Genomic DNA, 27,376 nt, shown 5'->3' on the forward strand with positions numbered 1-27,376 from the left:
AATAAACTCTAAAAAAATTTGGGCTTCGAAATATTAAACCCTAAAAAAAAAAAAAGATTTGAATCGTAAATTCTTAGAGAACAGGGTGTGAAATGTAAATTTCTCTTGTAATAGTAAAATGATGAGAAAAAAAGCAACTTTCAATGGTTGGTGCTGGGCACCAGTCTTTGGGACAATTAATTAACCACGGGCTACACCTCTCGCCCCCCTTCAGAGTCCCTCCCGTCTCCCCCCCTCTCGAAGGAAGAAGTCCCCTGGAAGGAACCAATTCTCGTCCTTTTTCTCATATATTTTAACTTCTAACCTCTTTCGAAAGCTCTGCGATTGGAAAGGAAAGCTCTCCTCCAACTACTCTTCCCCTTCGTCGACACCGACGCTCGAACAATTCTCGCCAAATTCCTCTCCTTTTCTGGGGAGAGTCCCCATCTCTTCTCGCATACCCACTTCCCATCTCCTCCGGTTCCTTATCGATTTCTTTACCCGGAGCCCAGGAGGCCTCGACAGAGGAGGACAGAGATGGGCAGATCGATGTGGGCTCTTGCCCTTTTGGTCACTCTTGCTCTCTTTTTCAGGGCTCCTGCCGCGGAGCTGGAGATGGACCACCGGACTGAGAGGATCTCAGGTGGGTTCGTGTTCGGTTTTGTTTTGGCCTTCGATTTTAGTGATCTGGGCTCGTGTGGTCAACAGTTGATTCGTGATGGCTTTTGCCGTCATAGGAAGTATAAAGATGAGAAATTTGGGATTATGCAGTAGATGGCTTTGGCTTTCTTTTTTCTTTTGGGGTTGATGCGTAATTGTAAGATTAGATCTGTCAGGTGAATATGCTTCTTATTTTGGTATGCTTTTGCGAAATTGAGGGTCTATACCTGGATCTGTCGATTGGAAATATTTTCCTTCTGATCGGTTTACTTGGTTTTTATCTAGAATAGTGGGATTTCTATGGATAGATGTAGTTTGTAAAGACCCATAAAACCCTATGACTTAGTTAAGCATCGGGCACGCCTTGACTTGTTCTGAAGACAGCTTGCAAATGTATCAAATTGAGACTTTTTTTTTTTTTGGTTGATATCAGTGGCATTGATGTCTCCTTCGTTGTTGTTAGTGGTCATATTTCGAAAGATTAGCTGAAGACAAAAGAAAACTAGTATGCAAGCACACGGCTTTTTAGTAATAGCGGCCTTCCTAACATTTGCACCCTCATGATTACAGTAGTCATACAATTATGTAGGATGGAATTTATTACTAGGACAGCGATACCAATAATATGTATAAGTTTCTTATACCTATTATGTGCATATATTATATGATCAAGGAAAGATTGTTATTTGCTCACTTTGTGAATTTTAGCCTTTCAAGGCTTGTTTTCAAAAATGTATGCCACGTTCATGCCTATTTTGGATGACTCACAGTTTGGTTCTTGGAGTTATTGGCATGTTGCATAAGAAGTATGCACATAGAAATGAGGATTCAGGCCAGTATATTTATCATTCTTTCTTCTTCTTTTTTAGTTTAAATGTTTGATTTACTTCTCAACATTATGAGTTCAGTATCTTGACTGCAAGATGTATTAATTTTCTTTTTCTATCTGTTTACTGCTTTCTGAATGTTTTGTCTGGTGGGGGGACTCATTCTTTAAGCATCATTTTGAGCTCTTTCTTTCTAGAACTGCTGTCAAAGTTTGGAGCTCTAATGACCTACTAATTTGGAATAGTAAATTTTGCCAGTAAAGTTTGTGCACAATACTAGTTTAACAACTAGAGTGTTAGTGGCAACTCTAAAATTTCTTTATATTCTTTTTCTTTGAAATCTATTAATTGAAAATTTTGATAATCTTAACGTGATACTGGGATTTTCTTTTCCGACTCCCACTATAAGATTCTATTTTGGTGATTCAGTTAATTTCTCTATTGTTTCACAAATAGACATTCTAATCATACTGACCACCTTCTAAAAGGGCTCGCGTTCTCTTTTTGATGCATTTATCCTCATCATTATAGGGAGTGCTGGTGATGTCCTGGAAGATAACCCCGTTGGGAGGTTGAAGGTTTTTGTGTATGAACTGCCTAGCAAGTACAACAGAAAGATCCTCCAAAAGGATCCTAGATGTCTCACGCACATGTTTGCTGCAGAGATCTACATGCATCGTTTCTTGCTATCTAGTCCCGTGCGGACTCTTAATCCGGAAGAAGCTGATTGGTTTTATACACCTGTATATACTACTTGTGATTTAACTCCTAACGGGCTTCCCTTGCCCTTCAAGTCACCACGAATGATGAGAAGTGCAATACAGCTTATTTCCACAAATTGGCCTTACTGGAATAGAACAGATGGTGCAGACCACTTTTTTGTTGTTCCACATGATTTTGCAGCATGCTTTCACTATCAGGTCAGAATCTTGTTAGTCAGATGCATGCTTTCTTTACCTCCACTTTTTTAGAATTGAACCTACGATTGTTATTCTGAAAGTACACCTGGAGGTTGCTGATGCAATGATCTTACTGGTGATTTTAGGAAGAGAAAGCAATTGAACGAGGCATTCTTCACTTGCTTCAGCGTGCCACATTGGTTCAGACTTTTGGACAACGGAATCATGTTTGCTTGAAGGAAGGTTCCATCACTATACCTCCTTATGCTCCTCCACAGAAAATGCAGGCTCACTTAATTACTCCTGACACTCCTCGTTCTATTTTTGTTTACTTCCGAGGGCTGTTTTATGATGTGGGTAACGATCCTGAGGGTGGATACTATGCCAGGTAAAGATTTTGAATTTTGGTTAGAAGCCTATTTAATAGCATTTTCGCTTATAGATATCTCGCATGTCATTGTTAAATAAATTTTGCTATCTAAAGCCTCATCATCATATATAACTTCTGGCTTGTATTGTTGTTGAGCAGAGGTGCACGAGCATCAGTGTGGGAGAACTTTAAGAACAACCCACTTTTCGACATTTCTACTGAGCATCCAACTACTTACTACGAAGATATGCAGCGAGCTGTTTTCTGTTTGTGTCCCTTGGGTTGGGCTCCATGGAGCCCTAGATTGGTGGAAGGGGTGATTTTTGGGTGCATCCCAGTCATCATAGCTGATGATATTGTGCTGCCATTTGCCGATGCAATCCCTTGGGAGGACATTGGAGTGTTTGTGGCTGAGAAGGATGTTCCGAAATTAGATACAATCCTCACATCGATACCAACAGAGGTCATACTGAGGAAACAAAGACTACTTGCCAACCCGTCGATGAAGCAGGCCATGTTGTTTCCACAACCTGCTCAGCCAGGGGATGCATTCCATCAGATACTGAATGGTCTTGCTCGCAAGCTTCCGCATGATTCCAGCATTTACTTGAAACCTGGTGAGAGGATTCTCAACTGGACTGCAGGTCCAGTTGGTGATCTGAAACCTTGGTAGCTGAAGCTTCCTTCAGAAACCTGAGACCTATGCACTACTCTTCCACCTTCCTAAGCAGTGTACAATTCCAAGAAATGTTGAACTGTGTGGTCTTGTTGGCAAACTCTTTTTTCCTTTTATATTTTTTTGGTAGCACTAGATGCTGGATCAAAAGTTGCAAATGTTTGCAAATGTTACGTTCTCCTGTAATAGCCTAAGTCACAATTTCGATAGTAGACATTACAATTATTTCACTCATCTGTCTATAACTATAAATGATGCCATTTCATTGTTCCATTTTTATTATGCTTCTCTTCATAATTATAATGTTTCTATTATCGTTTCTGCTGAAGAGGGAGATATCAGGCAACAACTCTTCAATAAGCTTCAAAACTTAGTAGTCATCTACAACACAGCCAAGAAATTCCATTATATCGAACTCAAATAGCACAGAGAAAATATTATAAGACACATTCCATGTAACGTCCTAGGCGTAAAACTATAGCAAAGGAGGGGAGAGGAGGGCCAGGACCTCTCCCTCCTAACAAGCCAAAATCGAAATGGGAAAGGGGAGAGGGAGGAGGCAAGCACCGGCGGCGGCTGCTAAGGGAACCTAGCAGAGTGCTGGCTGAGAAAACCTTTAGGAATGATATTAACAATCTGAATAATAGTTTTAATTTTTTTTATAAAAAAAAAACATCGTGTAGAACATAACACAAGATCGACAGGCTCTTATTTGCTCACATGGATACATATATTATCATCTTTATTGTTCATATCTCATTTTGTTCCAATATTTTTCTTTGAAAGCTATTTGCAAGATATTACTTCAGGACTTCTCCGGCACGGCGCAGCCGTTACTTGTCGTCGCCCAACGCATACTTCTTTAGTAGGGCCCCGCAGATATGCAGCGGCGTCGCCTTGAGGTAGCCGAGAGGGTTGGCGTAGCGGAGACGGGAGGCCAGGCCGCTGTCCTGCGCGAGGAGAACGCGCGCACGGTTCCTAGCAGCATCGACCTCAGAGCAGCCGGCGACTGGGCTCTCCACCAGCACCACCTCGCAGATCTCCTCCTCATGGTTGTCCTCCAGCTTTATGCTGTACGTACCGGTCTTGTCGGTCACCCCGTCGACGGAGTGCTCGACAGCCCCGGAGTCGAAGTGCTTGCATTCTAGCCTGACCTTCGCCCCTGCAGCCAAACAGAGCTCTCAGGACCTCTGCTAGCTCTGATACATACCATGTTAACTAACGAGTTATACCTTCAATATACTCCGTGGCGGAAGTCTCAAAGCCGGCGCGGCAGGTGTCGCAGTAGACGCGGCCGGTAACGATGAACTCCGGAGTCGAGACGGCACGGGCGATGGCGGTAACGGCGAAGTAGAGAGCAACGAAGACGGGGAGAAGAAGCAGACCCCTGGCCATTGTAGTATTGGTTCTTTCCCTTCACCTCTCTCCCTCTCTCTCTCTCTGTGAGGGGAAAAGGCAGGCAGTGATGGAGATTACTTATAGAGATAAAAGAGGGAAGTGCAAGGGAGAAGAGCGAAGAATTGGTGAAAGAGCCGGGTTTTGCTTATAATAACTCGGTTCATCCTATCTTAGGAGGGAAGTGCGTACGGTGGAGCGGAGACGTAGGTATGAATTGGTTGATTCTAAGTAGAACGGAACGGTTCATATGAAAATAAATACGAGAGTCCTAAAGGTCACTTATATAGGGGATTAAAAACCTACTCCACATTCAAGAAAAGTGTGGAGAAAAAATATATATATAGTAGATAAAGGATAGTGTAATATATGAAAGTGGGTGTTAATTAAAATAATATTTATAGTTATTACCCTGCAATATAGTAAAAATCAAAATGAGAGGCTCATTTTTTCAGCTCTATTATTATTCTCCTAAAAAAAAAACAAATCCCGACAAACTACGTTCCGGCAAAAAATTGAATCTGAGAGTTTTAGAAGATATAAACCAGGAAGGTCATTGAACCACATACCGTTTTGTTAGAATCATTCATGAAGTTGAATTTGGGTCATGAGTGGGCTGGACCCTTGGAAATATTGGACTCTTTTTTGTTAATAAATGTGGCCCAGATTTGGCTCGGCCTAGTTAATAAGAGTAGATATAAGAGATATACTACAAATAAAATTAATTTCACATTTCAATCACAAAGTTGAGATGGCCGAGTTGGTCTAAGGCGCCAGATTAAGGTTCTGGTCCGAAAGGGCGTGGGTTCAAATCCCACTCTCAACAAAATAGGTGATGATTTTTGGGGCAAAATATATATATAGTTTTATCACCAATATTTCTCGCCAAAAGTAATTGTTAAAAAATTAAACTGTCCTTCTGTCTTTAAAATCATACTGTTATTATAGGAGTATTAAATCTTTTTTACATTTATGTTAACAGTCTACTAACAATTCCAATTTGTTCTAGATAATAATAAATAAATAAAAAATATATATATATATATAATAAGTTAAAATCAGACCAATCATATACATCATAAATTATAATTTCTTTTATTTAATTTTCATGCACGGGAACTCAAAGGATAGCCAAATCTCGGGTTTCAAAACAACATGGACCATATAAACTAAAACATATGCTCACGTATTTAATCTACTTTTATTTTTCTCTAAAACTATAATTACACTCACGAGTACTTAAATTTAAACTCGTGATCTCTATCATATCATATGCGGCTCTATCTCATCCACACAGACTACTTGCCCACTGATAGCAAGCAAAACACCGCGAGATAGAAAGCGACGAAAGGGAACATCTATCCATCCATCCATCCCTATCGATTGCTAATCTATTGTCTGCGATCTATCCGTAGCATTAACTTTAGTCAACCACGTGGCTCAACTTATTCATATTGGCCCCTCCTTTATTATTAATACATGGACCACGTTCGATCCTCGATATTTTTTCTATAAAAGTTTTTTTTTTTAAAAAAATTCTATCATTTTAACATATGGTATACCTCTTAGTCTCTTATAAATTATAATAAAAAATAAAAAAATTCCGAATGATAAAATTATTTGAATATAAGGGGGGGGAAAGGAAAATCCAAATCACGCTCGACCGCTCCGGTCCACCCGAAACCCTTTCCAAGTACATCACGGCGGATCCCACGTTAGACGTTGACTCAGCCAACACGTGGTTCGACTTTTGGCGAAATCCACGTCATCGAACAAGACAGGACGACAAGAAAGAAAAAAAAAACAAACAAACAGCTCTCTCTCTCTCTCTCTCTCTCTCTCTCTCTCTCTCTCTCTCTCTCTCTCTCTCTCTCTCTCTCTCTCTCTCTCTCTCTCTCTCTCTCTCTCTCTCTCTCTCTCTCTCTCAGACATGCATGGTAGGACCTCCTCATGTAATGGACACTAACTTGCCTATCTTTTAACCACATCTTCATCTTCTGGTGTTGTGTTGCTACTAGCTTGTTTGTGATCGAGTTGAACTTGAGCTAGCCGAGTTGGGCTCGACTTGACTTGAGCTTAAGCTAAGTTAGCTAAGATAGAATCACATTAGGATTTAAACCTAGGTCAGCGAGGAGATGGTTATATCAAAAATACATATCTATCATATAATTAAATAGATAATGTGTATGAGTTAATTCTAGTTGAGAGAGAGAGAGAGAGATGATCATCTCGATTGAGCATTCTCTCATTTTTTAAACTAGGTCGTAAATTGAGCTCGAGCTGCTTGCCGGCTAATGAGCTTAACATCCCTACTTCTAACTATCTCACGAGATACTCTTGTATTACTCTGACTAGTGATATATAATTTTATGAGGAGAGGGCGGTCTAGGAGTTATGATTGTATTTTCTGATCGTAGATTATTTGTTTCTTAGAAGAGATTGTATGAAACTAAAAAGATTTGAGAAAATAGTGGCTCATTTGGTTGTCGATTTTGATTCGAAGTATTTGACTTAAAAGAACAATAAAACCTTTTAATAAATATTATAAAAATTGGAAAGCATACAATAATATCTCTCTTTTGTATTGCATAGGGAGGCCTTAGAAGACCCAATTATTTTTTGATTGATTGTTAATTTCATATTTAGGTTTGAATGGCTATATCTTGACATTCAAAACTTGGATATTTTGTCTGTACTTTTCTATTTGTGATGTTTGTTATCTCTTGTGGGGGATTAACTTTTTAAAAGTTTCAATGAGAGCCTATGATCTTTTGTCAAAAGAAAAAAACAAACTTTGGAAACTTAAATGGTTTGAATACGGTGGATTTAATCTTTTAAACACTAAAAAGGGTCAGGAGTGCTCGAGTTGGTGAGAAGAGACGTGCTAAGTTCGATCAATGTTGAACGAATCCTACACGTAGAGTGGATCATTTGTAACCCTAGAAGTATTACAGGAAAGAAATAGGAAGCATCTTATAGTTCTTACTTACACATGGGTTAGCTGTCGCCAATTTGATAGCTTGCAGTCGATCAAAAGATGTGTGCTTCTCTCTCAAAGATATATATATATATATATATATATAGTATTTATGAATGGTTTTCAAAGGTCTATGTGGGATAAACAAATGAAAGAGTTTATTGGAGTTTCCTGCCCTTCTTTTACTTAGTAAGATGACAAGAAGCACAGAAGAAAGTTGTTGCAATTGTCCTGTTACTTGCTATATATAAATGAAGACATAACTATACAATATATGTATCCTGTCTTCTTTTTCATGCATGGACTTTAAGATATATAATCATAGGACATAATAACATGCACGAATTAATATATATTGGGTTGTTTCAGCATGCATGCAACTAGGGATTAGGGATTAAGATTCACTGCTAGTGCGATTAGATACACGTTAATACATTGATCATACGTATTCAACCATATTATTACAATTCTGCCATCATTATGTTTAATATACTAATGCACATTAATGGTTAGCCCACACTTAATCTTGTCAGAAATATTATGTATTTGATATGAATATTTTATTAACTTTGAGCTCATTTTTAAGTAGAGTCCATATATTATTAATGATTGATTAATGATAAAATTAAAAGAGCTCAAAAAATACTTTAATGTCATATATTCACTTATTCAAATCTATAGAGAGAAGTGAATAAAAATTCGTTTTAAAGTATCTATCTTGAAAATAAAAAATAAATAGAAGAATGTTTAATATCATATTAGATATTTTAGAAGTTAATATGTTATATAAGTCCTAAATTTTCATGAGCTTTGAGCTACCAAAGGGGTACCTATTTTGTGGATAAATAAATTTATACAAATCAACTAACATAGACGTGCGCTGCCCAGCACAACTTGGCTAGGTTTGAGTGCGTGGGTTAAGTCCAAAATTATTTTTGCCTAATATAAGTTTGAGTCATGTTTGGTTGGTTGTCCATGAAGTGGTGTGTTCCTTTAGATTAAAACAGTTAATTAGTTAGGTTGTTGGTTTGAACCCAGAATGGTGTATCCTTTGACATTAAAATTGTTAATCATTTTAAATCCGAAATGGCGCATCCATCTATGACCAGATCTAACTGTTCGTATCGCTTCTTGTACTTGTTTAATCATATAAATAAGTTATCCGTCTGCATTATTTTTCATAGACTTTTATTTATTCAACTCATAAGTTGAGTATTCCGTTTGCATTTGAGAGAGAGAGAGTACTACACAGTTCAAGTTTGACAAGATATTTCGATAGAAATAGTATTCAACACTAGACTCGATCTATATAAAATTTTTCATTATATAATTTATAAATTTATTAAATTTAATTTTTTGTGACTTCTAATCAAATTGCTATCGCCAACAAATCTTTGCACTGCAAAGCAGTCTATAGCTCCTACCTATCAAAGAAGTAAAGTAAAGAAAATGGTATCCAACAAAGATAGCTCCTCACCTATCAAAGAAGTAAAATAAAGAATGATATCCAACAAGATAGTCTTCATATCGCCATTAATAATGATGTATTAGAGACTACCAATAGCCTTCAACAAAAGAAGCTCGCTCACCTAGCTAGCTTTTTTGACTAATAAATATTTCCACCAGAACTTCAAGTAATTGCATGGATATATAATCTAAGACAACATAAGACAGTGATATCAATTAATTCGTCTTAATTTATTAGTAATTTGGATAACTATCGGACCCAAATCGTTCCAAGCTACCACATAAAGTTACACAGTGGGAGATATAATAATTTTATATTTGAAGCCATTAACAGGCTCATCAATCATCATAAATGGGTTCATGTGGATCATAAGGTTTTGGCAGGCGAGATGGGCATCACATAACGTCAATAAAAGTGGCTCTTTTGCGGCGATGATGGCGTGGGTGATACTCGGAAAATTAATGGCCTTCCATTAATGAGAAAATGACTGTGGTCTTTTCCAAATAAAAACATAGAAAATAGGAGACCAAGTAAGAAGCTACTGCCTACTGCTATCTGTCTATTTGTTTACTTACAACATATTAGGTATACGTTGCACAGTAGAAAGTTGGTCGTTATCTTACCGGCCATCAAAGAAGTTGTGGAGAAAATTTATATACTGATTTTGTAATTAATTTAACTTAGAGTATCAGTTTAGTAGCACGCTGCTTTATATAAAGTTAGAAAGGATTACTAGGTCCAAGTCATAAAATGTAAACAAGCAAGGTCTTCTTTGGTCTCCATATGAACTCCCTATGAACTATATTTTATCACAGCTGCCTTCTTATTCTTCTCTAGTAAATAAGAACAAAGGTACGAGATATAAGTTCTTCAGATCTGAAATAAACTACTAAGTACTACTTTATATAGTTCCTAAACTTATACCATTCCTTATGGGCGATAGTAAATTTACTTATATATATATTTCTCAAGTTTATATCATAACTAGTACGTGAATATATTTCACGTAAATATACAAAAACAAGTTTTCTTTAATCTTATTTCTCTATTTTTTATTCGTATTATCTACAAAATACGGATATGGTATAAATTTAGATGTCAAGATATCCAATTCGATCCGGTTCTGCATATGAGAATGATAGAGATGTCTACCTCCAATAATATTACAATAGAAAAATAAATTAAAACAAGCAACAATAAAAGGTTGGATTTACGTTTGTACCCCTATTGCCATGACATAATAAGAGGCAGTTTGGACCTTTTGCCGCTGAGGAGAATCATTTTTCCGAGAGAGAGAGAGAGAGAGAGAGAGAGAGAGAGAGAGAGATAAAACTAAGAAAACCCTCGTCCTCCAACTCTCTATCTTAATTATGGAATCTAACAAACAGCAAAAAAGTATTAGTCGGTGTCTACGTCCGACCTCTTTTTATCTCATTGTCGATCCAAACAAAGCCGAGACGAGAAACTTAATTTTATAGCCCGTATACTTGGAGCGACTACTTTGTCCCGCGGAGAAATTTCTAATCTCTTCTACCATTCTCCCTCCGATTTTAATTGCTGTCGATGCAACGGCGCGGCTTCGATGAAAGAACCCAACTGCTGATTCGTTTGTTGGAGCGAAATATAATACAAAAAGTCTTCGCCTCTCTCGGTTTCCGCACCTCGTCTTCTCTAATTGGCGACTGTTAGCAGGCTCGAGGAATCCAGGAGTTTAATAAAGTTTCGGTTTTTTTTATTATTCGAGAAAGGCGAGGCCTTTGAGCTCTGGACGGGTGGTAGGTTGACCCGGGAGGCATTAAATTCGGCGGGAAGAGGGGTAGGAATTCATATTCTGGTCGGATGCAGGATACCCATCTCGCCTTTCTTCGTATCTTTCTCGAGATTGCTTTGGAATGCGGTCTTGTATAGATAAGGTTGTGCATTTGGGTTCATCTCTGACTGCTTTGTATTTTTTTATTTTCTTTATTCCAGTTTAGCTTGTTCTTATTGTTTCTCTCCATTTGGGTACTTTGTCTTCTTCAAGATAAGGAGCTTTATCTCATAGGAGGCGATGTCTTCGGCTTTGTTAGCGCGGACGGGGCGACACCGGCAGCGATACGACAACCATTTCCGACTTGTATCTGGGTACTCTTTTCTCCCTTCCTCTCTTCCTACTTCTTGTTCCTTTTCTATGGTTTAATCTTTAAGTATATATGCTTATATTCTAACGTAGAGGAATGTAGTCATTTCTTATCGAGAGTTACCCAAGATGTGATCTTTACCTTGAACTGGAACAAAGTGAAGAAGTTGCTGTATTGATGTTTATCTTTTATTCTGTTCTCTTGTTGTGCTGTAAGAAATTAATACGGAGGTATGTCTTTAATCTTCCTTACTTTTGGCCCAAACAGATGTATTCCGTACAGGCTAAAGGAAAATGGAGATGGTGAATGTTGTGATCTGTTAGATAGATTGGAAGTACTCATGATCTCTAGACCAAATAGAGATGATCTCGTCTTCCCGAAGGTGAACTGTCTTCTTGTTTCTGCAGCTCAATATATATATATTATCTGCTGCCTAAGAGTCGTATGATTGATAAAGCCATGCCATGGTTTCCAGGGTGGATGGGAGGACGATGAAACTGTAGATCAAGCTGCATGCCGTGAGGCCTTGGAGGAAGCGGGAGTAAGAGGCATTATTAGCGTAGGTGTTCAATGTGACATTTCTTGTCGATTACGTGGATAATTTGGCGTGAATAGCTGCGGATAGAGTTAACATGTCATTTTCTTGCTTGAAATGCTTTCTACCACATCTTCATATATGATTTGGATCTTTCTTGTTAGTTTTCGTTTCTTTATCACAGCAACAAGGAGATAAATTTTGGTAGGCAAGCACATGCTTCCTACTCTGGATGTGCCAACGCGATCGAAATTTCATCTCTAGTGCTCGGGAATAGTAGTTACTTAGAAGAGTCTGAAATTTTACCTCTTTAGCAAGGCTATCAAAATTATGTATCAGAAGATTCTCCTACTCATTGCAAAACATCCAATTTTTCCATGGCACATGATTTGAAAGCTAAAGCATGATAGTTTAGGGTTTCATTTTCAATTTCATTAGGTGGCAAAAGCTTTATATTCTCCCAGAGACTTTTCAAATTACAGCTTTGTACGCGAAAAGGAATCTTTTATAGATGAAAAGAAACTTATTTTTTGTAGATTCCAAATCAAACATTTAGGCTTTGTACTAAGATGCTAGAAATATATTGTACTTGCCAGCCTCTGTTTCGTGGCACTCTTCACGTAAATTTTGTTATCAATTATTCATCAATAGATCCTTAAATACCATTTGTTTAATAATCTAATCAACGAAATCTCTTTATATTTGATTTGCTGACTCACCAATCTTGTATGCATGTGATGTGTTCCCTATTTGACTTACTCCTTTGATGCCAGATTCTCTCCTTAGTTTTTTAAGTGAATAAACTATGTAGGCTGTACAGTGGAACTCTATGATTTTGTAGTTTTTGATGCTTCACTTTGCATCTGGAGTATAGCTGTATCATGTAAAGACTAACAGTCTGCTCACAAGGTTCATGAAAATATCGGTCTTCTAGAAGGGAATGAAAGAGAGTTTAACTTTTTTCCTTGTTGAGGGAATGGTAGGATGCATAGATGTTCGCCTGACTTCTTCTAACCTTATATTTGAAGGTTGGATCAAGTAACTGTGACTAATTTATGATTATCAAATGAGTGAAGGGGGGAACAGAGTGTTCCATCATAGAATTCCTATTGGTTCTTCATGGATTCTTTTCTTTTTCCTCCCTAAGACCACCCATTCAGAGTTATAAGTCAATCCATAATAATGACATTTAGTAATGGTCACCCAACTACTTGATTCTTCCTACAAAACTTCTTTATTCCTCATATAATGTGCATTCTTCCTTATTTCTCTCCACACCTCAAGAATTTATTTCAGGAAGGTACAACCTTCCACTTTTTATCATTGTTAATTTCCTCTAGTAAGCATCAACATTCTTAATTTTTTTTCAGTACATTACTAAGTTAAACTATTAGTTTTAGCACTGATCTTAAATTCTTTTTATCTTCAGAAAACTTCGTTAGGATACTGGGAATTCAGAAGCAAGAGCAATCAGAACAGTTGCAGCGATGAAGGAGCTTGTAAAGGTTACATGTTTGCCTTGGAGGTCACTGAGGAGCTCGAGTATTGGCCTGAGCAGGCCAGCCACGGCAGGAGATGGGTCTGTATTCAATCAATCATAATCAAACATAGCAAATGAAGCAGTGAACTTGTAAACTCTTTATAACATTGCCTTTCTTTCCCTATGAAATAGGTTTCAGTGAGAGAGGCGTATGAGCTCTGTCGGTATGAATGGATGCGACAAGCCCTTGATTCGTTCAAAGCATCTCTCAGGTGGCAAGATTGCACCCTCTTCTTCTCCTGAGTTACTTGGTTCATCAACCTTTGTTCATGATGATGCCTACTTCAGGCGAGCGAGCCATAGCATTATGCTGATATCGGCCAATTCAGCAATTGGCTTTGCATCGCAACTAACTGGAACTTAGCAAAGTGCTTAATCCACCAATAATGTCAGCATGCTTCGCAACTATCATGTGGACTCCGTCACAGGCATCACTCAAATAGGTATTGGTCTCCATTTGCACGTCGAAAGTTTGCATGATGATCGATCCAAATGGCTGTTACTGGGAGTCCATGCAAAGTTTGCATTATGGAGTATGATCTCAGACATCCTTCCGTAGGCTGTATTGTACTTTTATGCTTCTTTTAAATGGACTTTGTTTGGTACTTTAGTTCTGAATCAATATGTATAGAGTTCTACATTATGAAAGGCACTTCATTGTTATAATTTATGAGTTTCAGTTAATCAAAACTCAACACCTGCATGCAGTAAATTACATCTAGCATAATAACCCTTAATTATTATTCAATACCCTGATCTACAATGTTTACAAGTTTAGAGAACCAAACCCTCTTCAATAGAGAAGCTCTAGTAATCCAAAATTTAATTGCCCTGCTGACTTAAAGGTAAATATACATATTTGGTAGGTTTTCGACAAAATACTACCGTTATACTTTTTTAAATTAATCGCTCTGGGAGAAAGCAACTGATCAAAAGTCGGGTAAATTCTAACCTAACCGAGAAACCGATGTGTTTTCTGCAACAAATAATTTGTGGAAATTATAAGGTGCATTTTGTAAATTAGTGGACATGTATAGTAGTTTGAAGAACAAAATCCCTTAAACGTAGGGTGTCGAATGTAAATATTCCGTAAATTTATTACCTTTAACCTCAGCAAAAGTCAGGACTAATCCCGCCTTAAAACGAGGACTAAGCGAGGCTTAATCCTGGATCCAGCTCAGCTTTAAATGGCCGCAAGGATAGAAGAGGAGAGGCGAGCCGTAGCGCTCGGCGGAGATAGATAGATAGAGAGAGAGAGAGAGAGAGAGAGAGAGAGAGAGAGAGAGAGAGAGAGAGAGAGAGAGAGAGAGAGAGAGAGAGGTTAAAAGCTTTCTATTTCTAAATCTGTAGCCTTTTTCTGCTCCTCATCTCCTCCTCTATCTCCACATTTATTAGATCTGTACATATGGAGATGTAGAGTTCGTTTTTTTGTTCGATTTCGTCGATGTGGATGAGATCGCCGCAAGGAGTGATAGATCTGGAGGTTTAGTGTGGTAGATTCTGACGATCCGGTGCGTTCCGGGCTCGATCTCGAGATCTAGGAGGAGATACGTCAAGGTAGGGATTTTTTTCCATAATTTTTCCTGGTCTGAAGGCATTTTGTTTGGAGAATCAGTATTACATTATTGCTGCATTTCGTTATTCCAAAGCACATAGTGAGGATTTATGTTTGTTTCGCATCGGAGTACAGCAAACCTTGTCTTCTTATTGTTTTGATCTTTGTAATGACATATGCTGGTAGATCTTAGCATTTGCTTCTATTGCACTGGCTAAAGATAAAGTCAAGTTTCTAATGTTGCCAAGGGTTGAAACTTTTATTTTCAATTCTGGAACTTTTCGTATATTTCTGTTGATTTCGTAGGTGATCGGTTGATTTGATGGCATCTAATGTTTAGTGGTGGCATGGGACTTCTCTTGGAGAATTCCTCTGATCTACTGCTTCTTTTATTGGTTTTATTTATCCATTCATAGGAGATACGATAATATATCCTTATCTTCTATATCTTCTGGTTGATATCCGTTTATGAATCTGTGTCAAGGTTTCAAAAGACTAAAGGGGGTAGACTGGCGGACAAGTAAATATTATGTAGGGCCTAGGCACTAGGCGGGTGCCCATAATTCAAGACAGTTAAAAAAGTAAATAAATAAAAAAATATTAGTTCAAGGAGAAGTTAAAATTAATACCTACAATCTAAACAATGTAGTAATGCATACTTGTTAAAAACAGTAATAAGCTATTAGAATTCACTAATACATCAACATGTATAATAATTTGATTTTTTGGAGTTGATCTACATACTAAAACTAAAATATGATACGAAATGCTAAGGCGGTCACCTATGCAGGTCCTAAGTGGAGCCTATTTGTATTCTATCTATGGTAGGAGCCTAGGCAGTATTTTAAAACAATGATCTCTGTAACTGTAGAAGACCCATCTTGGTAGCATAGCTAAATATAGGACCATCTATATATAGCAAATGGTAGCTCCACTGCTGAAAAATATCTGCTTGAGGTTTACTCTTCAGTTTTGAGCAATGATTCGATACAAACCAAACAGATTATTTGTTAAAGAAGATTTCAATCCATTGATAAATTAAAACTTAAAAGGTATAACAACCAATTTGAGAGAGAGATAGGGTGGTTAGGATTTTGAAAAATACTAATACCTGGGGTGTGGGTTGACCTCTCCATATATCTATAATAAATTTAAGAGAAAAATATAAGTAACACCCTATTTTGAGTATATTACAAATAAATTCCTCTATTTTATTATCTACAAATAGAGTTCTTCATTTGCTCTAAGGAAAACAAGCCACACCCTACCAGATCTAGATTCCATTTGGACCGACTCTTGTGAGGGCTGGTCCGAACACATCATTGAATGTGCACCAATGGTAGGGTGCGACTTAATGTTTTTTTAAGAAAATAGAGGGTTCTATTTATAGATAATAATAAAGAGGCTTTATTTGTAATATAATCAAAATATAGGATGTTATTTGTTTACCTTAAATATACTAACTTATGAAGAGTTTCCTGTTAATTTGATTTGTTTCAATATTTACAAATTGAGCCTATGTTTAGCCAAATATTTGCAAAATATAGGGCTCGAATTAATAATTATAAGAATAGAGTGTAAATCGAAAATAGATGAAAAAGGGGCTGACTTGTCAATTGAGTGCGGACTTCAACTAACCTCCTAATAGAGTAATAAAATAATTTATTATTCATTATTTTGTATAAAGGTGGGCCACCTAGGAGAGAGAAATAAAAAGGGACTAGTTTACCCTTACAAATTAAAAGGGTGACCGGTACTTCAAGACGTATTAACCGGCACTTTTGGTTAACTTTTTAAAGAAATACAGTTTTAACCGTTAAATTAGGAGAGAGAATTTAGTGGTTAGTAGTAGATCATTTATCTTCATTTAGCTTTCCATGCTCTACTATTCCAGCTATTATAAAAATTTATGTAATAATGCATGTTGTTCCCCTGAAATTAGTTAGTTTTTCAATTTTCATCAGAAAACCTTCTGCATATTCCTTGACATTTTGATTAGGTTCTGAGGTTTGTTCTTTTTCACATTCACACTAAAAGATCAATGTATTTATCAATTCTTTCTTGTTTTAGTAGCCCTGGTGATGGTGCTTCATGTAGAATGTTTTTCTTTCGCTGATACTGAATTGACATATTGATCTATATATTGGACAATATGTTCTATATTGAGCTGATTTGGAGTATGCCATCTTAAATTCTTCTATTATTTCTTGATGCATCTATTGATGCCTTTTGCTTTATTTGGGTCATCCTAATTGATGATTGTGCTTCATGTAGGATGTTTTCTTTTGCTTTCTCCCACTCTTTCATTGATATATTTAGAATATAATGTTGCTCCAGGAGGCAGTCAAAATGGAGCACTATCCTTCAGGGCTTAATACTATCCGCCAACTACAATCAGAACACATATCTGATGGAAAATCAAGACTTTGGCAAGTGATTACTCCATCAATCCCTAGTGCCAATGTTATCTGTCCTCAACCTCGTCGTGCATCTCACGTTCCTTCATTCATGGGAAGTATGAACAGAGCCACTGCCAAAACAAATGGGTTAGTTATTCAACCTAAGCTAGTTTTAAATTTTTTTCTAAAATTATAGCCTTTTAGGCTCAGCTTCATTTTGAAAACCCCAAAACGAGAAGTCAGTACAGGAGGCTACACCCTGTGTATAGTCTACTACAACACCACAATCCAAAAAACCAGGCAAACACCTGGCATCAGGGCTCTACCAGAACCAACACAAACAGATCATACCACCTATTCACATATTAAGTTTTTAATTGTTTTTTCAGTTAAGAAGAGGTATCCCAATGCAAGAGTCTCTTACTTTGCCAGATTTGATGTATCTCTCTTATGCAATCTGTGAGGGATGTGTCCTTGGTAATTTGCTGTCAGTACTCCCTTCATATTAATTCCCGAGCACAAGGAACGGAAAAATCTGGCTGTTTGCAAGCCTGTGTAGTACTGAACAGTTATATATCACATATTAGATTCTGTATAACTGACTAGAGATCTCTGTTCAGAGAGGCTTCTCCCATATTGGTGATAAGGGAAGCAGCTGGTACTATTATTTTATGTAGTCTGTGAAGTGTGTCCTGGGTAAATTGCTGCCATCGCCTCATTCATAGTAATTCCTAGGTGCAAGGCTGCAAGTAATAGAAATATCTGAGTGAATAAAGCCAGGATAGTACTCGCAATTATATATCTCATATTGGAGTCATGCTCTGTACTTTTACATATAATTTACAATATGTTTTGCTTCCTAGAGCCTTCTCCATTTGATGACAAGGGAAGCATTTCTAGGCAATATCAAATTAGCCCTTGTGGCTACACGTTTATATTATGTCATATATTTCTGATCTTGCAAGTTATAAACATTGAATTTCAAATCCTGTTTATGTTTTATGATGTTTGCTGATTCTTTCTGGCATCCCATTTCAGCATTTTACCCATGTCTCGAGTGGATTCCTCTCCCGACATCCTTGATATTATCTTGGGCAAGGTAGTTCTCTGACTTCTCCATTTTTGAATCCATGCAATAGATAAAATCTCTTTCTTATTTTCGTACAAATTAATTAGCTTAGTGCCTAATATTTAGTTTGGCCTTCTACAGAATGACCCTGACGAGGATCTTGATTCCAGCTGCCAAATGGGCTTCTTCTGCGGCTCACCTCCCATCCGCACTAACAACCCGATTGTCTGCGATGCACAGTTTGCTAAACAAACCCAATCGTTAGCTTCTCCTTTAGGAAACTCACTTGGGAAAATGCCCACAGGAAGAGCTGAAGTGGGCTCCCCGTCCTGTGGGGCTTCTTTCGGAGGTAACCCCCAAGTTAGAATCGAAGGTTTTACTTGCGGGAACTCCGAATCTCACTGCATAGTCCCTGCATTTGGATGAGCGTTTTTACAATCCTGACCATTCTATCCATCTTTGTACATATTTTTCCTAGTCAATGGTTTTCTCAGAGGTCTCTCTGAGTCATTGCCTAGTGACTTTTGCTTTTGAAGCTGCACAATTGCAGAGTATTTCCTTGTGAATATGTTGAGGTCTCCATGTATATATAGTTGGAACCAGTACCGGTGGATAATTTTGAGTTGCAGTATGAAGTCATTATCGATGTAGCTTTGTAATAGACCTTTTTAAAAAAAAAAAAAATTGGATGGCTGAGTTCCAGGCCCAGTCAACATCTAATTTTCTTATTTTGCTTTTGCTTCACCCGTCGCCTGTCAGCCCACTGAACTCTTCTAGAATTTGTTCTGCTTTCCTTATCTTGGTTTCTTTAGTTTCTCTCGTAACTTCTGTACAGTTCTCTCAAGGAGCTTTTCCTTCTACGCCCTGGTTTTGATGAGCTTGGGAATCTCGGAGATTTAAACCATTTTTCGATTTTTATGAGTGGAAATTTAATTATGTCCCAATGTTTCATATTAGAGATTTCAACTTGTGTGGAAGTAAATGGAAGTTTGCAATATAAATCCCTGCTTTTAATGATCTCTCTTCTTCCTTGCGTATGCCCATATATAACATTGAGTTTTTGACCAATCTAGTCCTCCCAAAATTTTCTTTATGTATCTATATTATTTTAAACTTAAATATATTTAAAAGTGGCCGATCTCGGTCAGTAATTTATATTTAAAAAGTTGTTTATCCTAGTCAATAATTTTTATAACTTATATTTAATCTCATATTTAAATTTTAAGATGAACATAAAAATGCTTAGTCTCAAGAAAATACAAAGTTCAGATGCAGGCAAAGAGATTGTGCTGAGGGCTAAGACGGTGAACGAGGCTCATATTGTCTAAGAATTCTCACTTGCAGTTACAGTTATTCCTTTCGTTAGAGTAGCAAAGAACATCGAACCCAAAGGTAGTGCAAAGGGACTTGCTCTTTATTTATATTTTAATAAGTTCTTTTGCTAACTCTTTGTGAGAGGAAATCAAACTGATGAATGATCGATCACTCGCGACACTCGAACCTTCTCCGGCTATCCCACTACAAATTTCTAGATCACGTGCTCCAGTGTCTTCCATCAACCTCCGACGCGCCACATGTTATCTCCCTCCACGTGTCCGTCCACTCGTCACTCTCCCCACTCCCATAAAACCGCATCCAAACGTATAATCTTCTCGCATCCTTCCCTTGAATCCCAAGCTCTTCTCTGCTTTTCTTTTGTTCTTGTCTCTTACCATCAACCAATATGGCAATGGCAATGGCTTCAAGGGCAGCGGTAACCTCACTCACCCCCTTCTCCAACAAAAGCCTTCTTCTAATTTACTTTCTCAACTTTAGTTTTTTTTATATATTTAATTTCCTCTCTAATTTCTTTGTTTTTCACCTTCTCCTTCGCCAAGAATTACATGAGATCTCTAGCAAACGCAAACACTCGACGATTCGCCACCTCGATGGTCGACGACATCGCCGGCCACCGCCTCGCCTCCTCCAAGCCAAGGTCCGATTGATCCAAGTAATTTGTGTATTTGTATAGTAGATCGTATTTGTTTATTGAAGGAGACGCACACGCACGTGTGAGGATGCAGGGGCGAGTACGTGCCGGTGTACGTGGCGCTGGGGCTGATATTGCTGTCGGCGTCGCTGGGGCTCCACACCGCGACGCAGCAGCTGGCGTACTCGCCGAGCGTGCTGGTGAGCAAGAAGAAGCGGGAGACGGTGCCGGAGGTGGTGGACCCGGACTGGGCCGTGCGGGAGTCCGAGCTGTTCGTCAACAAGTCCATCTTCCGCAAGGTTGCCCACCTCCAGGACTTCGACGCCGTCAGGGCCGGCGTCTCCGACCCTACCCGCGCCCCAGCCTCCGGCCAACTGTAAGTCCGTCGGAGTACTCTCAGTTGGAAATTACTATCAATCGATCCTAGTCCCTAGATCTTGAAACAAATTTTCAGGCTTAAACTTAATTTCGAGCTAAGCCAAAGCATAAAATCTTAACCCTTTCAGTTGTCATCCCGAGGCATTTTTTAAGGGATTTGGTAACTATTTTTTAGGGAATTACATAGTTTTGACTATTGTTTGATATATTCCTTTTCGAATTGGTGCAGACCATTAAAGACGGAGACGCTGAAATCGGTGGGAGTGGAGCCGCCACGAGTTTAGAGGGGGAGAAGACGATCTAATAATAGACGTCTTTTGCAGTAGTTTTCTTTTCCTTAATGAATATTTACGGTACTTGAAACGACAGTCCTTGTAAATATTATTTCCTTTGGAGTTTCCCTCTTCCTTTGAAATCCTCAAATAATATTTTTGTAAAATTTATCTATCTTTTATGTTGATCAAATCTGGACTTTAATAAAATATCTGATTATAAGCAAAAAGAAAAAAATAATATTCCTTGAAAAAAAAAAAGAACACTGTTTGGTTGGCAATAGCTAAAAACTATTATGAGTGAGTGTCACGGATTCAATGTAGGGTTGAAAAAAAAAACAAGAGAACATTGTTTGGGCTCAATTTTGTTGAGAGAGAGATAGCTTAAGATTAACGTGGACAATTCCTTCGATCCTAGTTCTTGAAGGTTGGGCTGGATTTTGTTGTAAGGCATACTTTGGGATCTCATCCTGCTTTCTTGGAGTTACTTCATATCTCATTAATTTCATGTGGAAGTTGAGGCATTGGTATTCCTAACCCATGGGTAGAGATAGTAGTTCATCCAGTTTATAATGCTTATGGGTTGAACCCATTCATGAAGCCTTCTGTCTTAGATTATAGATGGACCAACCACCTGGGAGGCCTTTCTCTCATTATTTATAAGGGTGTTGACCTAGATATGTAGGCTAACTTTGGTATTGGGACTGTTGAAGTTTTTTTTTCCTATCCTTCTGAAAATACTAGATTTAGGTACTTGCTGCAAGAGATCCTTGGATTCCAGATGCACACTCCCAGGTTTGACCTTTTCTACTTCAGATTTCTGAGAATAGAGAAGGTGAAGGCATCGAGATCTTACACAATGAAGTTGTTTCTGGGCATTGCCAGCACAGTCGCCTTGTTACTGTTTCAATATGTGCATCTTTTTGCAGTTTTGTAGGAAATTATGATTCTTTTGTTATGTCAGTTCCATGATATGAGAAGCATGTTCTTAATAGTTAGTATCTTCTTGTAGATGATTTGTTTTTACTGGTATTAATATATATATATATATATATATATATATCTTGGTGAAACATGATTGGAAGATTTAAATAAATCACAACATCCTTTCAGGTTTTGATGATCTTGGCAGTATGGAGGTTTAAACATTTTTTCGTTATTTAAAAAAAGTGAAACTAAGGATGTCCCAATTAAACGTTAAGAGATTTCCACTTGAATGGGAGTAAAAGTATGTTGCTATATAAGTCCCTGCTTTTAATGATCCATATCCTAGCATGCTTCTGCCCATATATATATAACATTAAGACCAAACTACTACTACTAAATTTTCTTTTACGCGTTTAGTATAATTTAAACTTAAGTATATTTGAGAATCACTAATTCAAAGTCATCGTCCGGTGAGTAATTTCATAGTTCATTTAATCTTATATTTAAGTCTCGACATGAATTATACTCATAATAAATGAAAAAGATCTCTATGGCATTCCTGTCATATTTCAACAATCTTTCATTCAGCAATAAGAATTTATGATATTCTTAGAATTGACGATAAACGGAGGCAAGGAGGTCATTCTAAGGGCTAAGGCAGTTGGAAGAGACTTATGTTGTCTAAGAATTCTCATATTTGAACTACAGTGAGGCTTCCCCAAATTTAAAATATTGTGATACGTAATAATCTGATGCTCTTTATTATTATAAATTGTGTACCTCTCTGAAGAATATATATATATATATATTATATTTTATAACAGATACAAATGTACTTGGATAAGCATTATGAAATAACTTGGAAGATCTGCAGTTGCAGTTACTCCTCTCGCTAGAGTAGCAAAGATCATCGAACCCAAAGGTAGCGCAAAGGATATCTGATTCATCTCATTCAAATAAATAAATTATATGCCTAGGGATAATTAATTTTTTTTATTCTAAAATATAACTTTTTATTCCAGAATAATAGTTACATAGTATACTAATTTTATTCTAAAATAGAAATATTATTTATTAAAAATATATTTTATACCGTATAATAATATAATTATTAATTTATTCGTAAAATCTATCATATTAATCTAATTTATATCAAATAAGATAGCATGATAATTTCATAAAAAATTTAAAATATTTTTTTTACTTTATATCACCGTCATTATTCTAAAATATAAGTAAACATAAAAATAACTATTTTTAGAATAAAAAAATTTATTTGATAAATAATAAAGAGAATACTTATTCTAATAAGTTTATCCGGCTATACCATTCCAAATTCCTAGACACGTGCTCTAAATCTCTTCCGTCAACTTTCGCCGCGCCACGTGTTATCTCCTTCCACGTGTACCTCCACTCGTCACTTTCTCCCACTCTCCCTCCCCCCCCCATCTCCTGCATCCTTCTCTTACTTGCCGCAGATTAGAGTCTTTCACTCCAATCCCGAACTCTTCTCAACCAATATGGCAATGGCTTCGAGGGCAGCGGTAAGCTCACCTCCTCTCCAAAAAGAAACCTTCTTCTAAACTTTCTCAACTTTGGTTTCTTTTTTTTTTCTTTTAAAATCTCTCTTAACTCTTTCTTTCTCCCCTTCTCCCTCCCCAAGAATTACATGAGATCTCTAGCGAGCACTCGTCGATTCGCCACCTCGACGGTCGACGACATCGCCGGTCACCGCCTCACCTCCGCCGAGCCAAGGTCCGATTAGTTGATCGATTAATTAATTAATTAATTAATCAAAATTTTGTTTATGAAAGAGGGGCACGTGTGAGCAGGGGTGATTACGTGGCGGAGTACGTGCCGATTTACGCGTCGCTGGGGCTGATACTTCTGGCGGCGTCGCTGGGGCTCCACGCGGCGAAGCAGCAGCTGGCGTACTCGCCGAACGTGCTGGTGAGCAAGAAGAAGCGGGAGACGGTGCCGGAGGTGGTGGACCCGGACTGGGCCGTGCGGGAGTCCGAGCTGTTCATTAACAAGTCCATCTTCCGCAAGATCGCCCACCTCCAGGACTTCGACGCCGTCAGGGCCGGCGTCTCCGACCCTACCCGCGCCCCGGCCTCCGGCCGACTGTAAGTCCGTCGGAGTACTCTCAGCTGAAAATTAGTAACTATCAATCCTAGTTCCTTGAGCTAAGCCATAGCATTAGTCGATTACGGTACGTACTACCGCAGCAATAACAACATTCCAAAAAAATAAAACAAGAAGATTTAAGATGGAAAATATGATAAATAGAAAAATGGTGGGATTAACAAGGCAGTTAAAAGTCCAATGCATCGATGATGACTAATTAAGTTATAAACTTGTCATGTTTTAATAACATTTAGTATAGCCGAAGCATTTTTAAAAAGGGACTCTTCTCAAGTACTTTTGACTATTATTGCTTGACATATATATATATATATTTTCTTCTAACTGATTCAGACCGTTAAAGGCGGAGACACTGAAATCGGTGGGAGTGGAGCTGCCACGAGTTTAGAGGGAGAGGGAGAAGGAGAAGACGATCGATATAACAGATGCAAAGCATCATGCAGTAGTTCTGTTTAAAATGAACATCTTACGGTAGTTGTGTAAATATTATTTCTTTTGGGATTTTTTCTTGTTGCTTCTGTGTCATGGTTCTTGTAAATATGTTGTGGTTATTTTCGTTAAAAAAAAAAAATTCTTCCGTTTATGTTTATTAAATCTGGACTTTAAATGAAAACATCTGTCAATAAGCTATTTTTTCTTTGAAAAAAAGAATTCTCTTATCTGAAGAAGCACGAAGCAAAATGTGGGAGCCCTGCTTGATTGATCTTGCCAAGTGTCTAAACGAATCTTTAGATCAACGTGGATGATGTCTTTGATCCAGGTTGTTGAGAGGAATAGCTCGAGAGATCTCTTCTGTTCGCCTGGAGAGCAACTCGTGTTTCTACTTGAAGTCTTTCTGTGGAAGCTGAGGTACTTAGTTCTCAAGAAAACTTTCAACTTTTGTTGTCAGGCAGATTACCAAAGTGATTTGTGCAAGCGATTCCAACTACATTATCATTCGTACCATCAACCTTTTTCAAGATATATTCTCTTTAGTGTGTTAAAGAATGTTATCTATCGGTGTTTTAGTTAGGTGGGTTGTATCTTCTATTTTAACATTTTGGGGTTTATACTCATGCAGCAGTTGCCAAGTACTTGTTGTCACTTGAACCTCTTCGATCCTTAGTCTTTGCTTCTTTAAGAACTTAAGGGAAAAGAACTGGGCCTGCCTGGGGTTATATATATACTCACAATTTACAGCATTTGACTACTTCTGGCTCCACATTATTATTGCAGATATCAAGACAAGCAGCCTAACATGATAGCACATCGTTTGAGGGGATTTCAAAATGTAATAACTGCAGAGAGCCAAAGCAGCACAAAACCGCCTAACAGGATCTCAGGTTACATTACTATGGCTTCTTGTCCAGGAAATTCAATTGCTGTCATACACCTTTACAACATTTAGCATTTGTACTTCTATATCCAGCTATATAGATCCTGCCACCATGGCGAGATGTGGTTGATATGAGCTCCTGTAGAAAGTATAAGGAAGTGCTTCCTGTACATGTACACAACCATTGAATTCAGTTTCTGTATGTCTCAATTGTGAGAATCCAGTCCACATTCTATTAGTTTGGTATTACTGTGAGAATTACTACTGACATAAGAGTACAATTCATTATCCCGATGGAGAAATGGCAGCATATGATTTGGTTGTTGTGCAAATACCTAAATGGGTGAAGGTCCTCAAATATCACAAATAGGAATAGTGATGAAAAACTAATGCTTTGAGAAAAACTCCAACGAGGTGTTAATGATGATATAAGTTTTAATCTCGGATTAAACACCATAATATAAGCAATCTCTAGAATGGAAGCAATAGTCTCAATTGTGAGAATCCAGTCCACATTCTATTAGTTTGGTATTATTGTGAGAATTACTACTGACATAAGAGTACAATTCATTATCCCGATGGAGAAATGGCAGCATATGATTTGGTTGTTGTGCAAATACCTAAATGGGTGAAGGTCCCCAAATATCACAAATAGGAATAGTGATGAAAAACTAATGCTTTGAGAAAAACTCCAACGAGGTGTTAATGGTGATAGAATAGCACTAAATAAGTTCTAATCTCGGATTAAACACCATAATATAAACAATCTCTAAAATGGAAGCAATAGAGACAAATAAGAGAGAGACAATATTTACGTGGTTCAGTGATGTACCTACATCCACGGGCGGAACAATCTTCTTTACTTTACAAATCCCTCACTTACAAAGAGTTTAACAACTCTAATCACTCTCAATACAATGGTGGCTCAACTATCATAAATGTTCTTCAAACTATGAAGCCTAAAAACACACTTTAGTATTTATAGGCAGATTCAAATTTGGATTTTTTTTGCGTCACGTTCAAACACCCTCGGGGGCGCATTTGAACGCGCCCAATAACAATACAGCAAAACCAAAGGGGCATTCGAACGCAAGAGCGGTTGTTCGAACGCCTACATCACAGACTGCTCTCGGGTTTGGATCCGCATTCGAACGCCTGCATCAAAGGCTGCTCTCGGATTGGGGTTTGCGTTCGAACGCGGCTATGTCGTTCGAACGGCTGCATCATTGCCCTATATCTAGAACCCGCGTTCGAACGCCCCAGGGCCCGTTCGAACGCGTTGGCACAGAAATATTGATACATACTGAAATTTGCTGAAAATTAAATTTGAGTCAATTTTTAACATTTGTTAAATCCTTTCTTTTTCTTGTGATATTTGTTGCGGGCTGAGGTCTACTGCGTCTTCCTGTTTTATTTCATACCTTGTGTGATTTCTTTCAGAAAAATACCATCTGTATTATTGATTAGAGTAAGAAAAGTTGATCGTATGGGAGTGATCATGTAATAATGGAAATCTAGAATGACTCTAGCTGCGCACTCTTTCCTTATATATATCCTTAGCTGTTGAAAAATAAAAGTATTGCAAATAAACAAAACAACAGGCGGGAAAATAGAAAGAAGGTCTTAATCATTTGATGACCAAGCAGGAAAGACAATTGGATTGCAGTCGATCTATGTAAACCAAAAGGAGTTAAAAAAATTCACAAATTCCCTCACAAACACACACATGACACATTAACTTTCTCCACCTTACATGGCCACCTTTCTCCTCACAATTGGCTTACAGTGGCAACACAAGTATCAAGGCCTTCTTACAGCAGCCACTTCATGAGTTTTTCTTAGATTCTCAATTAGGATAAGGGCATGGTTTTTTTTAGTTGTTTATACCATTAGACTATTGA

General features: G+C 37.8%; 6 protein-coding genes and 1 non-coding gene across 9 annotated transcripts; 6 read left to right on the forward strand and 1 right to left on the reverse strand.

Annotated features, from left to right (window-relative positions):
- The first annotated feature begins 145 nt into the window (after positions 1–145).
- On the forward strand, positions 146–3,641 carry LOC140797859 (probable beta-1,4-xylosyltransferase IRX10). The gene is made up of 4 exons (XM_073151543.1): positions 146–622; positions 1,998–2,386; positions 2,512–2,753; positions 2,895–3,641. Exons 1-4 carry the CDS (start codon positions 517–519, stop codon positions 3,406–3,408), a joined length of 1,251 nt encoding a protein of 416 aa, XP_073007644.1. The 5' UTR covers positions 146–516; the 3' UTR covers positions 3,409–3,641.
- Positions 3,642–4,039: 398 nt separating this feature from the next.
- LOC140798020 (pollen-specific protein C13-like) lies at positions 4,040–4,904 on the reverse strand. Its single transcript, XM_073151739.1, has 2 exons — positions 4,644–4,904; positions 4,040–4,573 (listed from the first exon to the last, which is right to left on the reverse strand). The coding sequence occupies exons 1-2, from the start codon at positions 4,804–4,806 to the stop codon at positions 4,245–4,247; spliced, it is 492 nt and encodes a 163-aa protein (XP_073007840.1). The 5' UTR covers positions 4,807–4,904; the 3' UTR covers positions 4,040–4,244.
- Positions 4,905–5,551: 647 nt separating this feature from the next.
- On the forward strand, positions 5,552–5,632 carry TRNAL-AAG (transfer RNA leucine (anticodon AAG)). Its single transcript has one exon. It is a non-coding gene; the product is annotated as a tRNA-Leu (tRNA).
- Positions 5,633–10,604: 4,972 nt separating this feature from the next.
- LOC140797932 (nudix hydrolase 12, mitochondrial-like) lies at positions 10,605–14,112 on the forward strand. The gene is made up of 7 exons (XM_073151638.1): positions 10,605–11,164; positions 11,275–11,375; positions 11,639–11,753; positions 11,847–11,930; positions 13,336–13,485; positions 13,579–13,658; positions 13,735–14,112. The coding sequence occupies exons 2-7, from the start codon at positions 11,302–11,304 to the stop codon at positions 13,808–13,810; spliced, it is 579 nt and encodes a 192-aa protein (XP_073007739.1). The 5' UTR covers positions 10,605–11,164; positions 11,275–11,301; the 3' UTR covers positions 13,811–14,112.
- A 468-nt stretch (positions 14,113–14,580) lies between these two features.
- Positions 14,581–19,197, forward strand: LOC140797227 (uncharacterized). The gene is made up of 4 exons (XM_073150511.1): positions 14,581–15,003; positions 17,339–17,547; positions 18,439–18,499; positions 18,611–19,197. Exons 2-4 carry the CDS (start codon positions 17,351–17,353, stop codon positions 18,893–18,895), a joined length of 543 nt encoding a protein of 180 aa, XP_073006612.1. The 5' UTR covers positions 14,581–15,003; positions 17,339–17,350; the 3' UTR covers positions 18,896–19,197.
- A 723-nt stretch (positions 19,198–19,920) lies between these two features.
- Positions 19,921–21,263, forward strand: LOC140797792 (uncharacterized). The gene is made up of 4 exons (XM_073151449.1): positions 19,921–20,222; positions 20,347–20,444; positions 20,533–20,814; positions 21,046–21,263. The coding sequence occupies exons 1-4, from the start codon at positions 20,193–20,195 to the stop codon at positions 21,098–21,100; spliced, it is 465 nt and encodes a 154-aa protein (XP_073007550.1). The 5' UTR covers positions 19,921–20,192; the 3' UTR covers positions 21,101–21,263.
- Positions 21,264–23,499: 2,236 nt separating this feature from the next.
- On the forward strand, positions 23,500–25,689 carry LOC140797971 (uncharacterized). 3 transcript variants are annotated; one of them, XR_012110750.1, is made up of 6 exons: positions 23,500–23,559; positions 23,679–23,770; positions 23,848–24,141; positions 24,494–24,631; positions 24,921–25,009; positions 25,376–25,689. XR_012110750.1 is itself a non-coding variant. In XM_073151686.1 (5 exons), the coding sequence occupies exons 1-4, from the start codon at positions 23,536–23,538 to the stop codon at positions 25,006–25,008; spliced, it is 498 nt and encodes a 165-aa protein (XP_073007787.1). In that variant the 5' UTR covers positions 23,500–23,535; the 3' UTR covers position 25,009; positions 25,376–25,689. The 3 variants fall into 3 exon arrangements, 2 of the variants coding, with proteins under 2 accessions (XP_073007787.1, XP_073007788.1); XM_073151686.1 differs by lacking the exon at positions 24,494–24,631; XM_073151687.1 differs by lacking the exons at positions 24,921–25,009; positions 25,376–25,689 and having other exon boundaries at positions 24,494–24,754.
- The last annotated feature ends 1,687 nt before the right edge of the window (positions 25,690–27,376 follow it).

The sequence above is a fragment of the Typha latifolia genome, chromosome 11, assembly GCF_019914945.1.
Source record: "Typha latifolia isolate L0001 chromosome 11, TyphaL0001v2, whole genome shotgun sequence".
In the NCBI taxonomy this organism is placed as follows: Eukaryota; Viridiplantae; Streptophyta; class Magnoliopsida; order Poales; family Typhaceae; genus Typha; species Typha latifolia.

What these genes read in the sequence shown, in the direction of transcription:
- LOC140797859 (XM_073151543.1), top strand. Translation starts at nt 517, where the DNA reads ATGGGCAGATCGATGTGGGCTCTTGCCCTTTTGGTCACTCTTGCTCTC. An exon ending in CAGCATGCTTTCACTATCAG is followed by an intron (nt 2,387 to 2,511) that starts GTCAGAATCTTG and finishes TGGTGATTTTAG; the next exon opens with GAAGAGAAAGCAATTGAACG. An exon ending in GAGGGTGGATACTATGCCAG is followed by an intron (nt 2,754 to 2,894) that starts GTAAAGATTTTG and finishes GTTGTTGAGCAG; the next exon opens with AGGTGCACGAGCATCAGTGT.
- LOC140798020 (XM_073151739.1), bottom strand. Translation starts at nt 4,806, where the DNA reads ATGGCCAGGGGTCTGCTTCTTCTCCCCGTCTTCGTTGCTCTCTACTTC. An exon ending in CGCCACGGAGTATATTGAAG is followed by an intron (nt 4,574 to 4,643) that starts GTATAACTCGTT and finishes GTTTGGCTGCAG; the next exon opens with GGGCGAAGGTCAGGCTAGAA.
- LOC140797932 (XM_073151638.1), top strand. Translation starts at nt 11,302, where the DNA reads ATGTCTTCGGCTTTGTTAGCGCGGACGGGGCGACACCGGCAGCGATAC. An exon ending in ATGATCTCGTCTTCCCGAAG is followed by an intron (nt 11,754 to 11,846) that starts GTGAACTGTCTT and finishes CATGGTTTCCAG; the next exon opens with GGTGGATGGGAGGACGATGA. An exon ending in TCGTTCAAAGCATCTCTCAG is followed by an intron (nt 13,659 to 13,734) that starts GTGGCAAGATTG and finishes TGCCTACTTCAG; the next exon opens with GCGAGCGAGCCATAGCATTA.
- LOC140797227 (XM_073150511.1), top strand. Translation starts at nt 17,351, where the DNA reads ATGGAGCACTATCCTTCAGGGCTTAATACTATCCGCCAACTACAATCA. An exon ending in GCCACTGCCAAAACAAATGG is followed by an intron (nt 17,548 to 18,438) that starts GTTAGTTATTCA and finishes ATCCCATTTCAG; the next exon opens with CATTTTACCCATGTCTCGAG. An exon ending in TTGATATTATCTTGGGCAAG is followed by an intron (nt 18,500 to 18,610) that starts GTAGTTCTCTGA and finishes GGCCTTCTACAG; the next exon opens with AATGACCCTGACGAGGATCT.
- LOC140797792 (XM_073151449.1), top strand. Translation starts at nt 20,193, where the DNA reads ATGGCAATGGCAATGGCTTCAAGGGCAGCG. An exon ending in CTCGCCTCCTCCAAGCCAAG is followed by an intron (nt 20,445 to 20,532) that starts GTCCGATTGATC and finishes GTGAGGATGCAG; the next exon opens with GGGCGAGTACGTGCCGGTGT. An exon ending in GCCCCAGCCTCCGGCCAACT is followed by an intron (nt 20,815 to 21,045) that starts GTAAGTCCGTCG and finishes GAATTGGTGCAG; the next exon opens with ACCATTAAAGACGGAGACGC.
- LOC140797971 (XM_073151686.1), top strand. Translation starts at nt 23,536, where the DNA reads ATGGCAATGGCTTCGAGGGCAGCG. An exon ending in CTCACCTCCGCCGAGCCAAG is followed by an intron (nt 23,771 to 23,847) that starts GTCCGATTAGTT and finishes ACGTGTGAGCAG; the next exon opens with GGGTGATTACGTGGCGGAGT. An exon ending in GCCCCGGCCTCCGGCCGACT is followed by an intron (nt 24,142 to 24,920) that starts GTAAGTCCGTCG and finishes TCTTTGATCCAG; the next exon opens with GTTGTTGAGAGGAATAGCTC.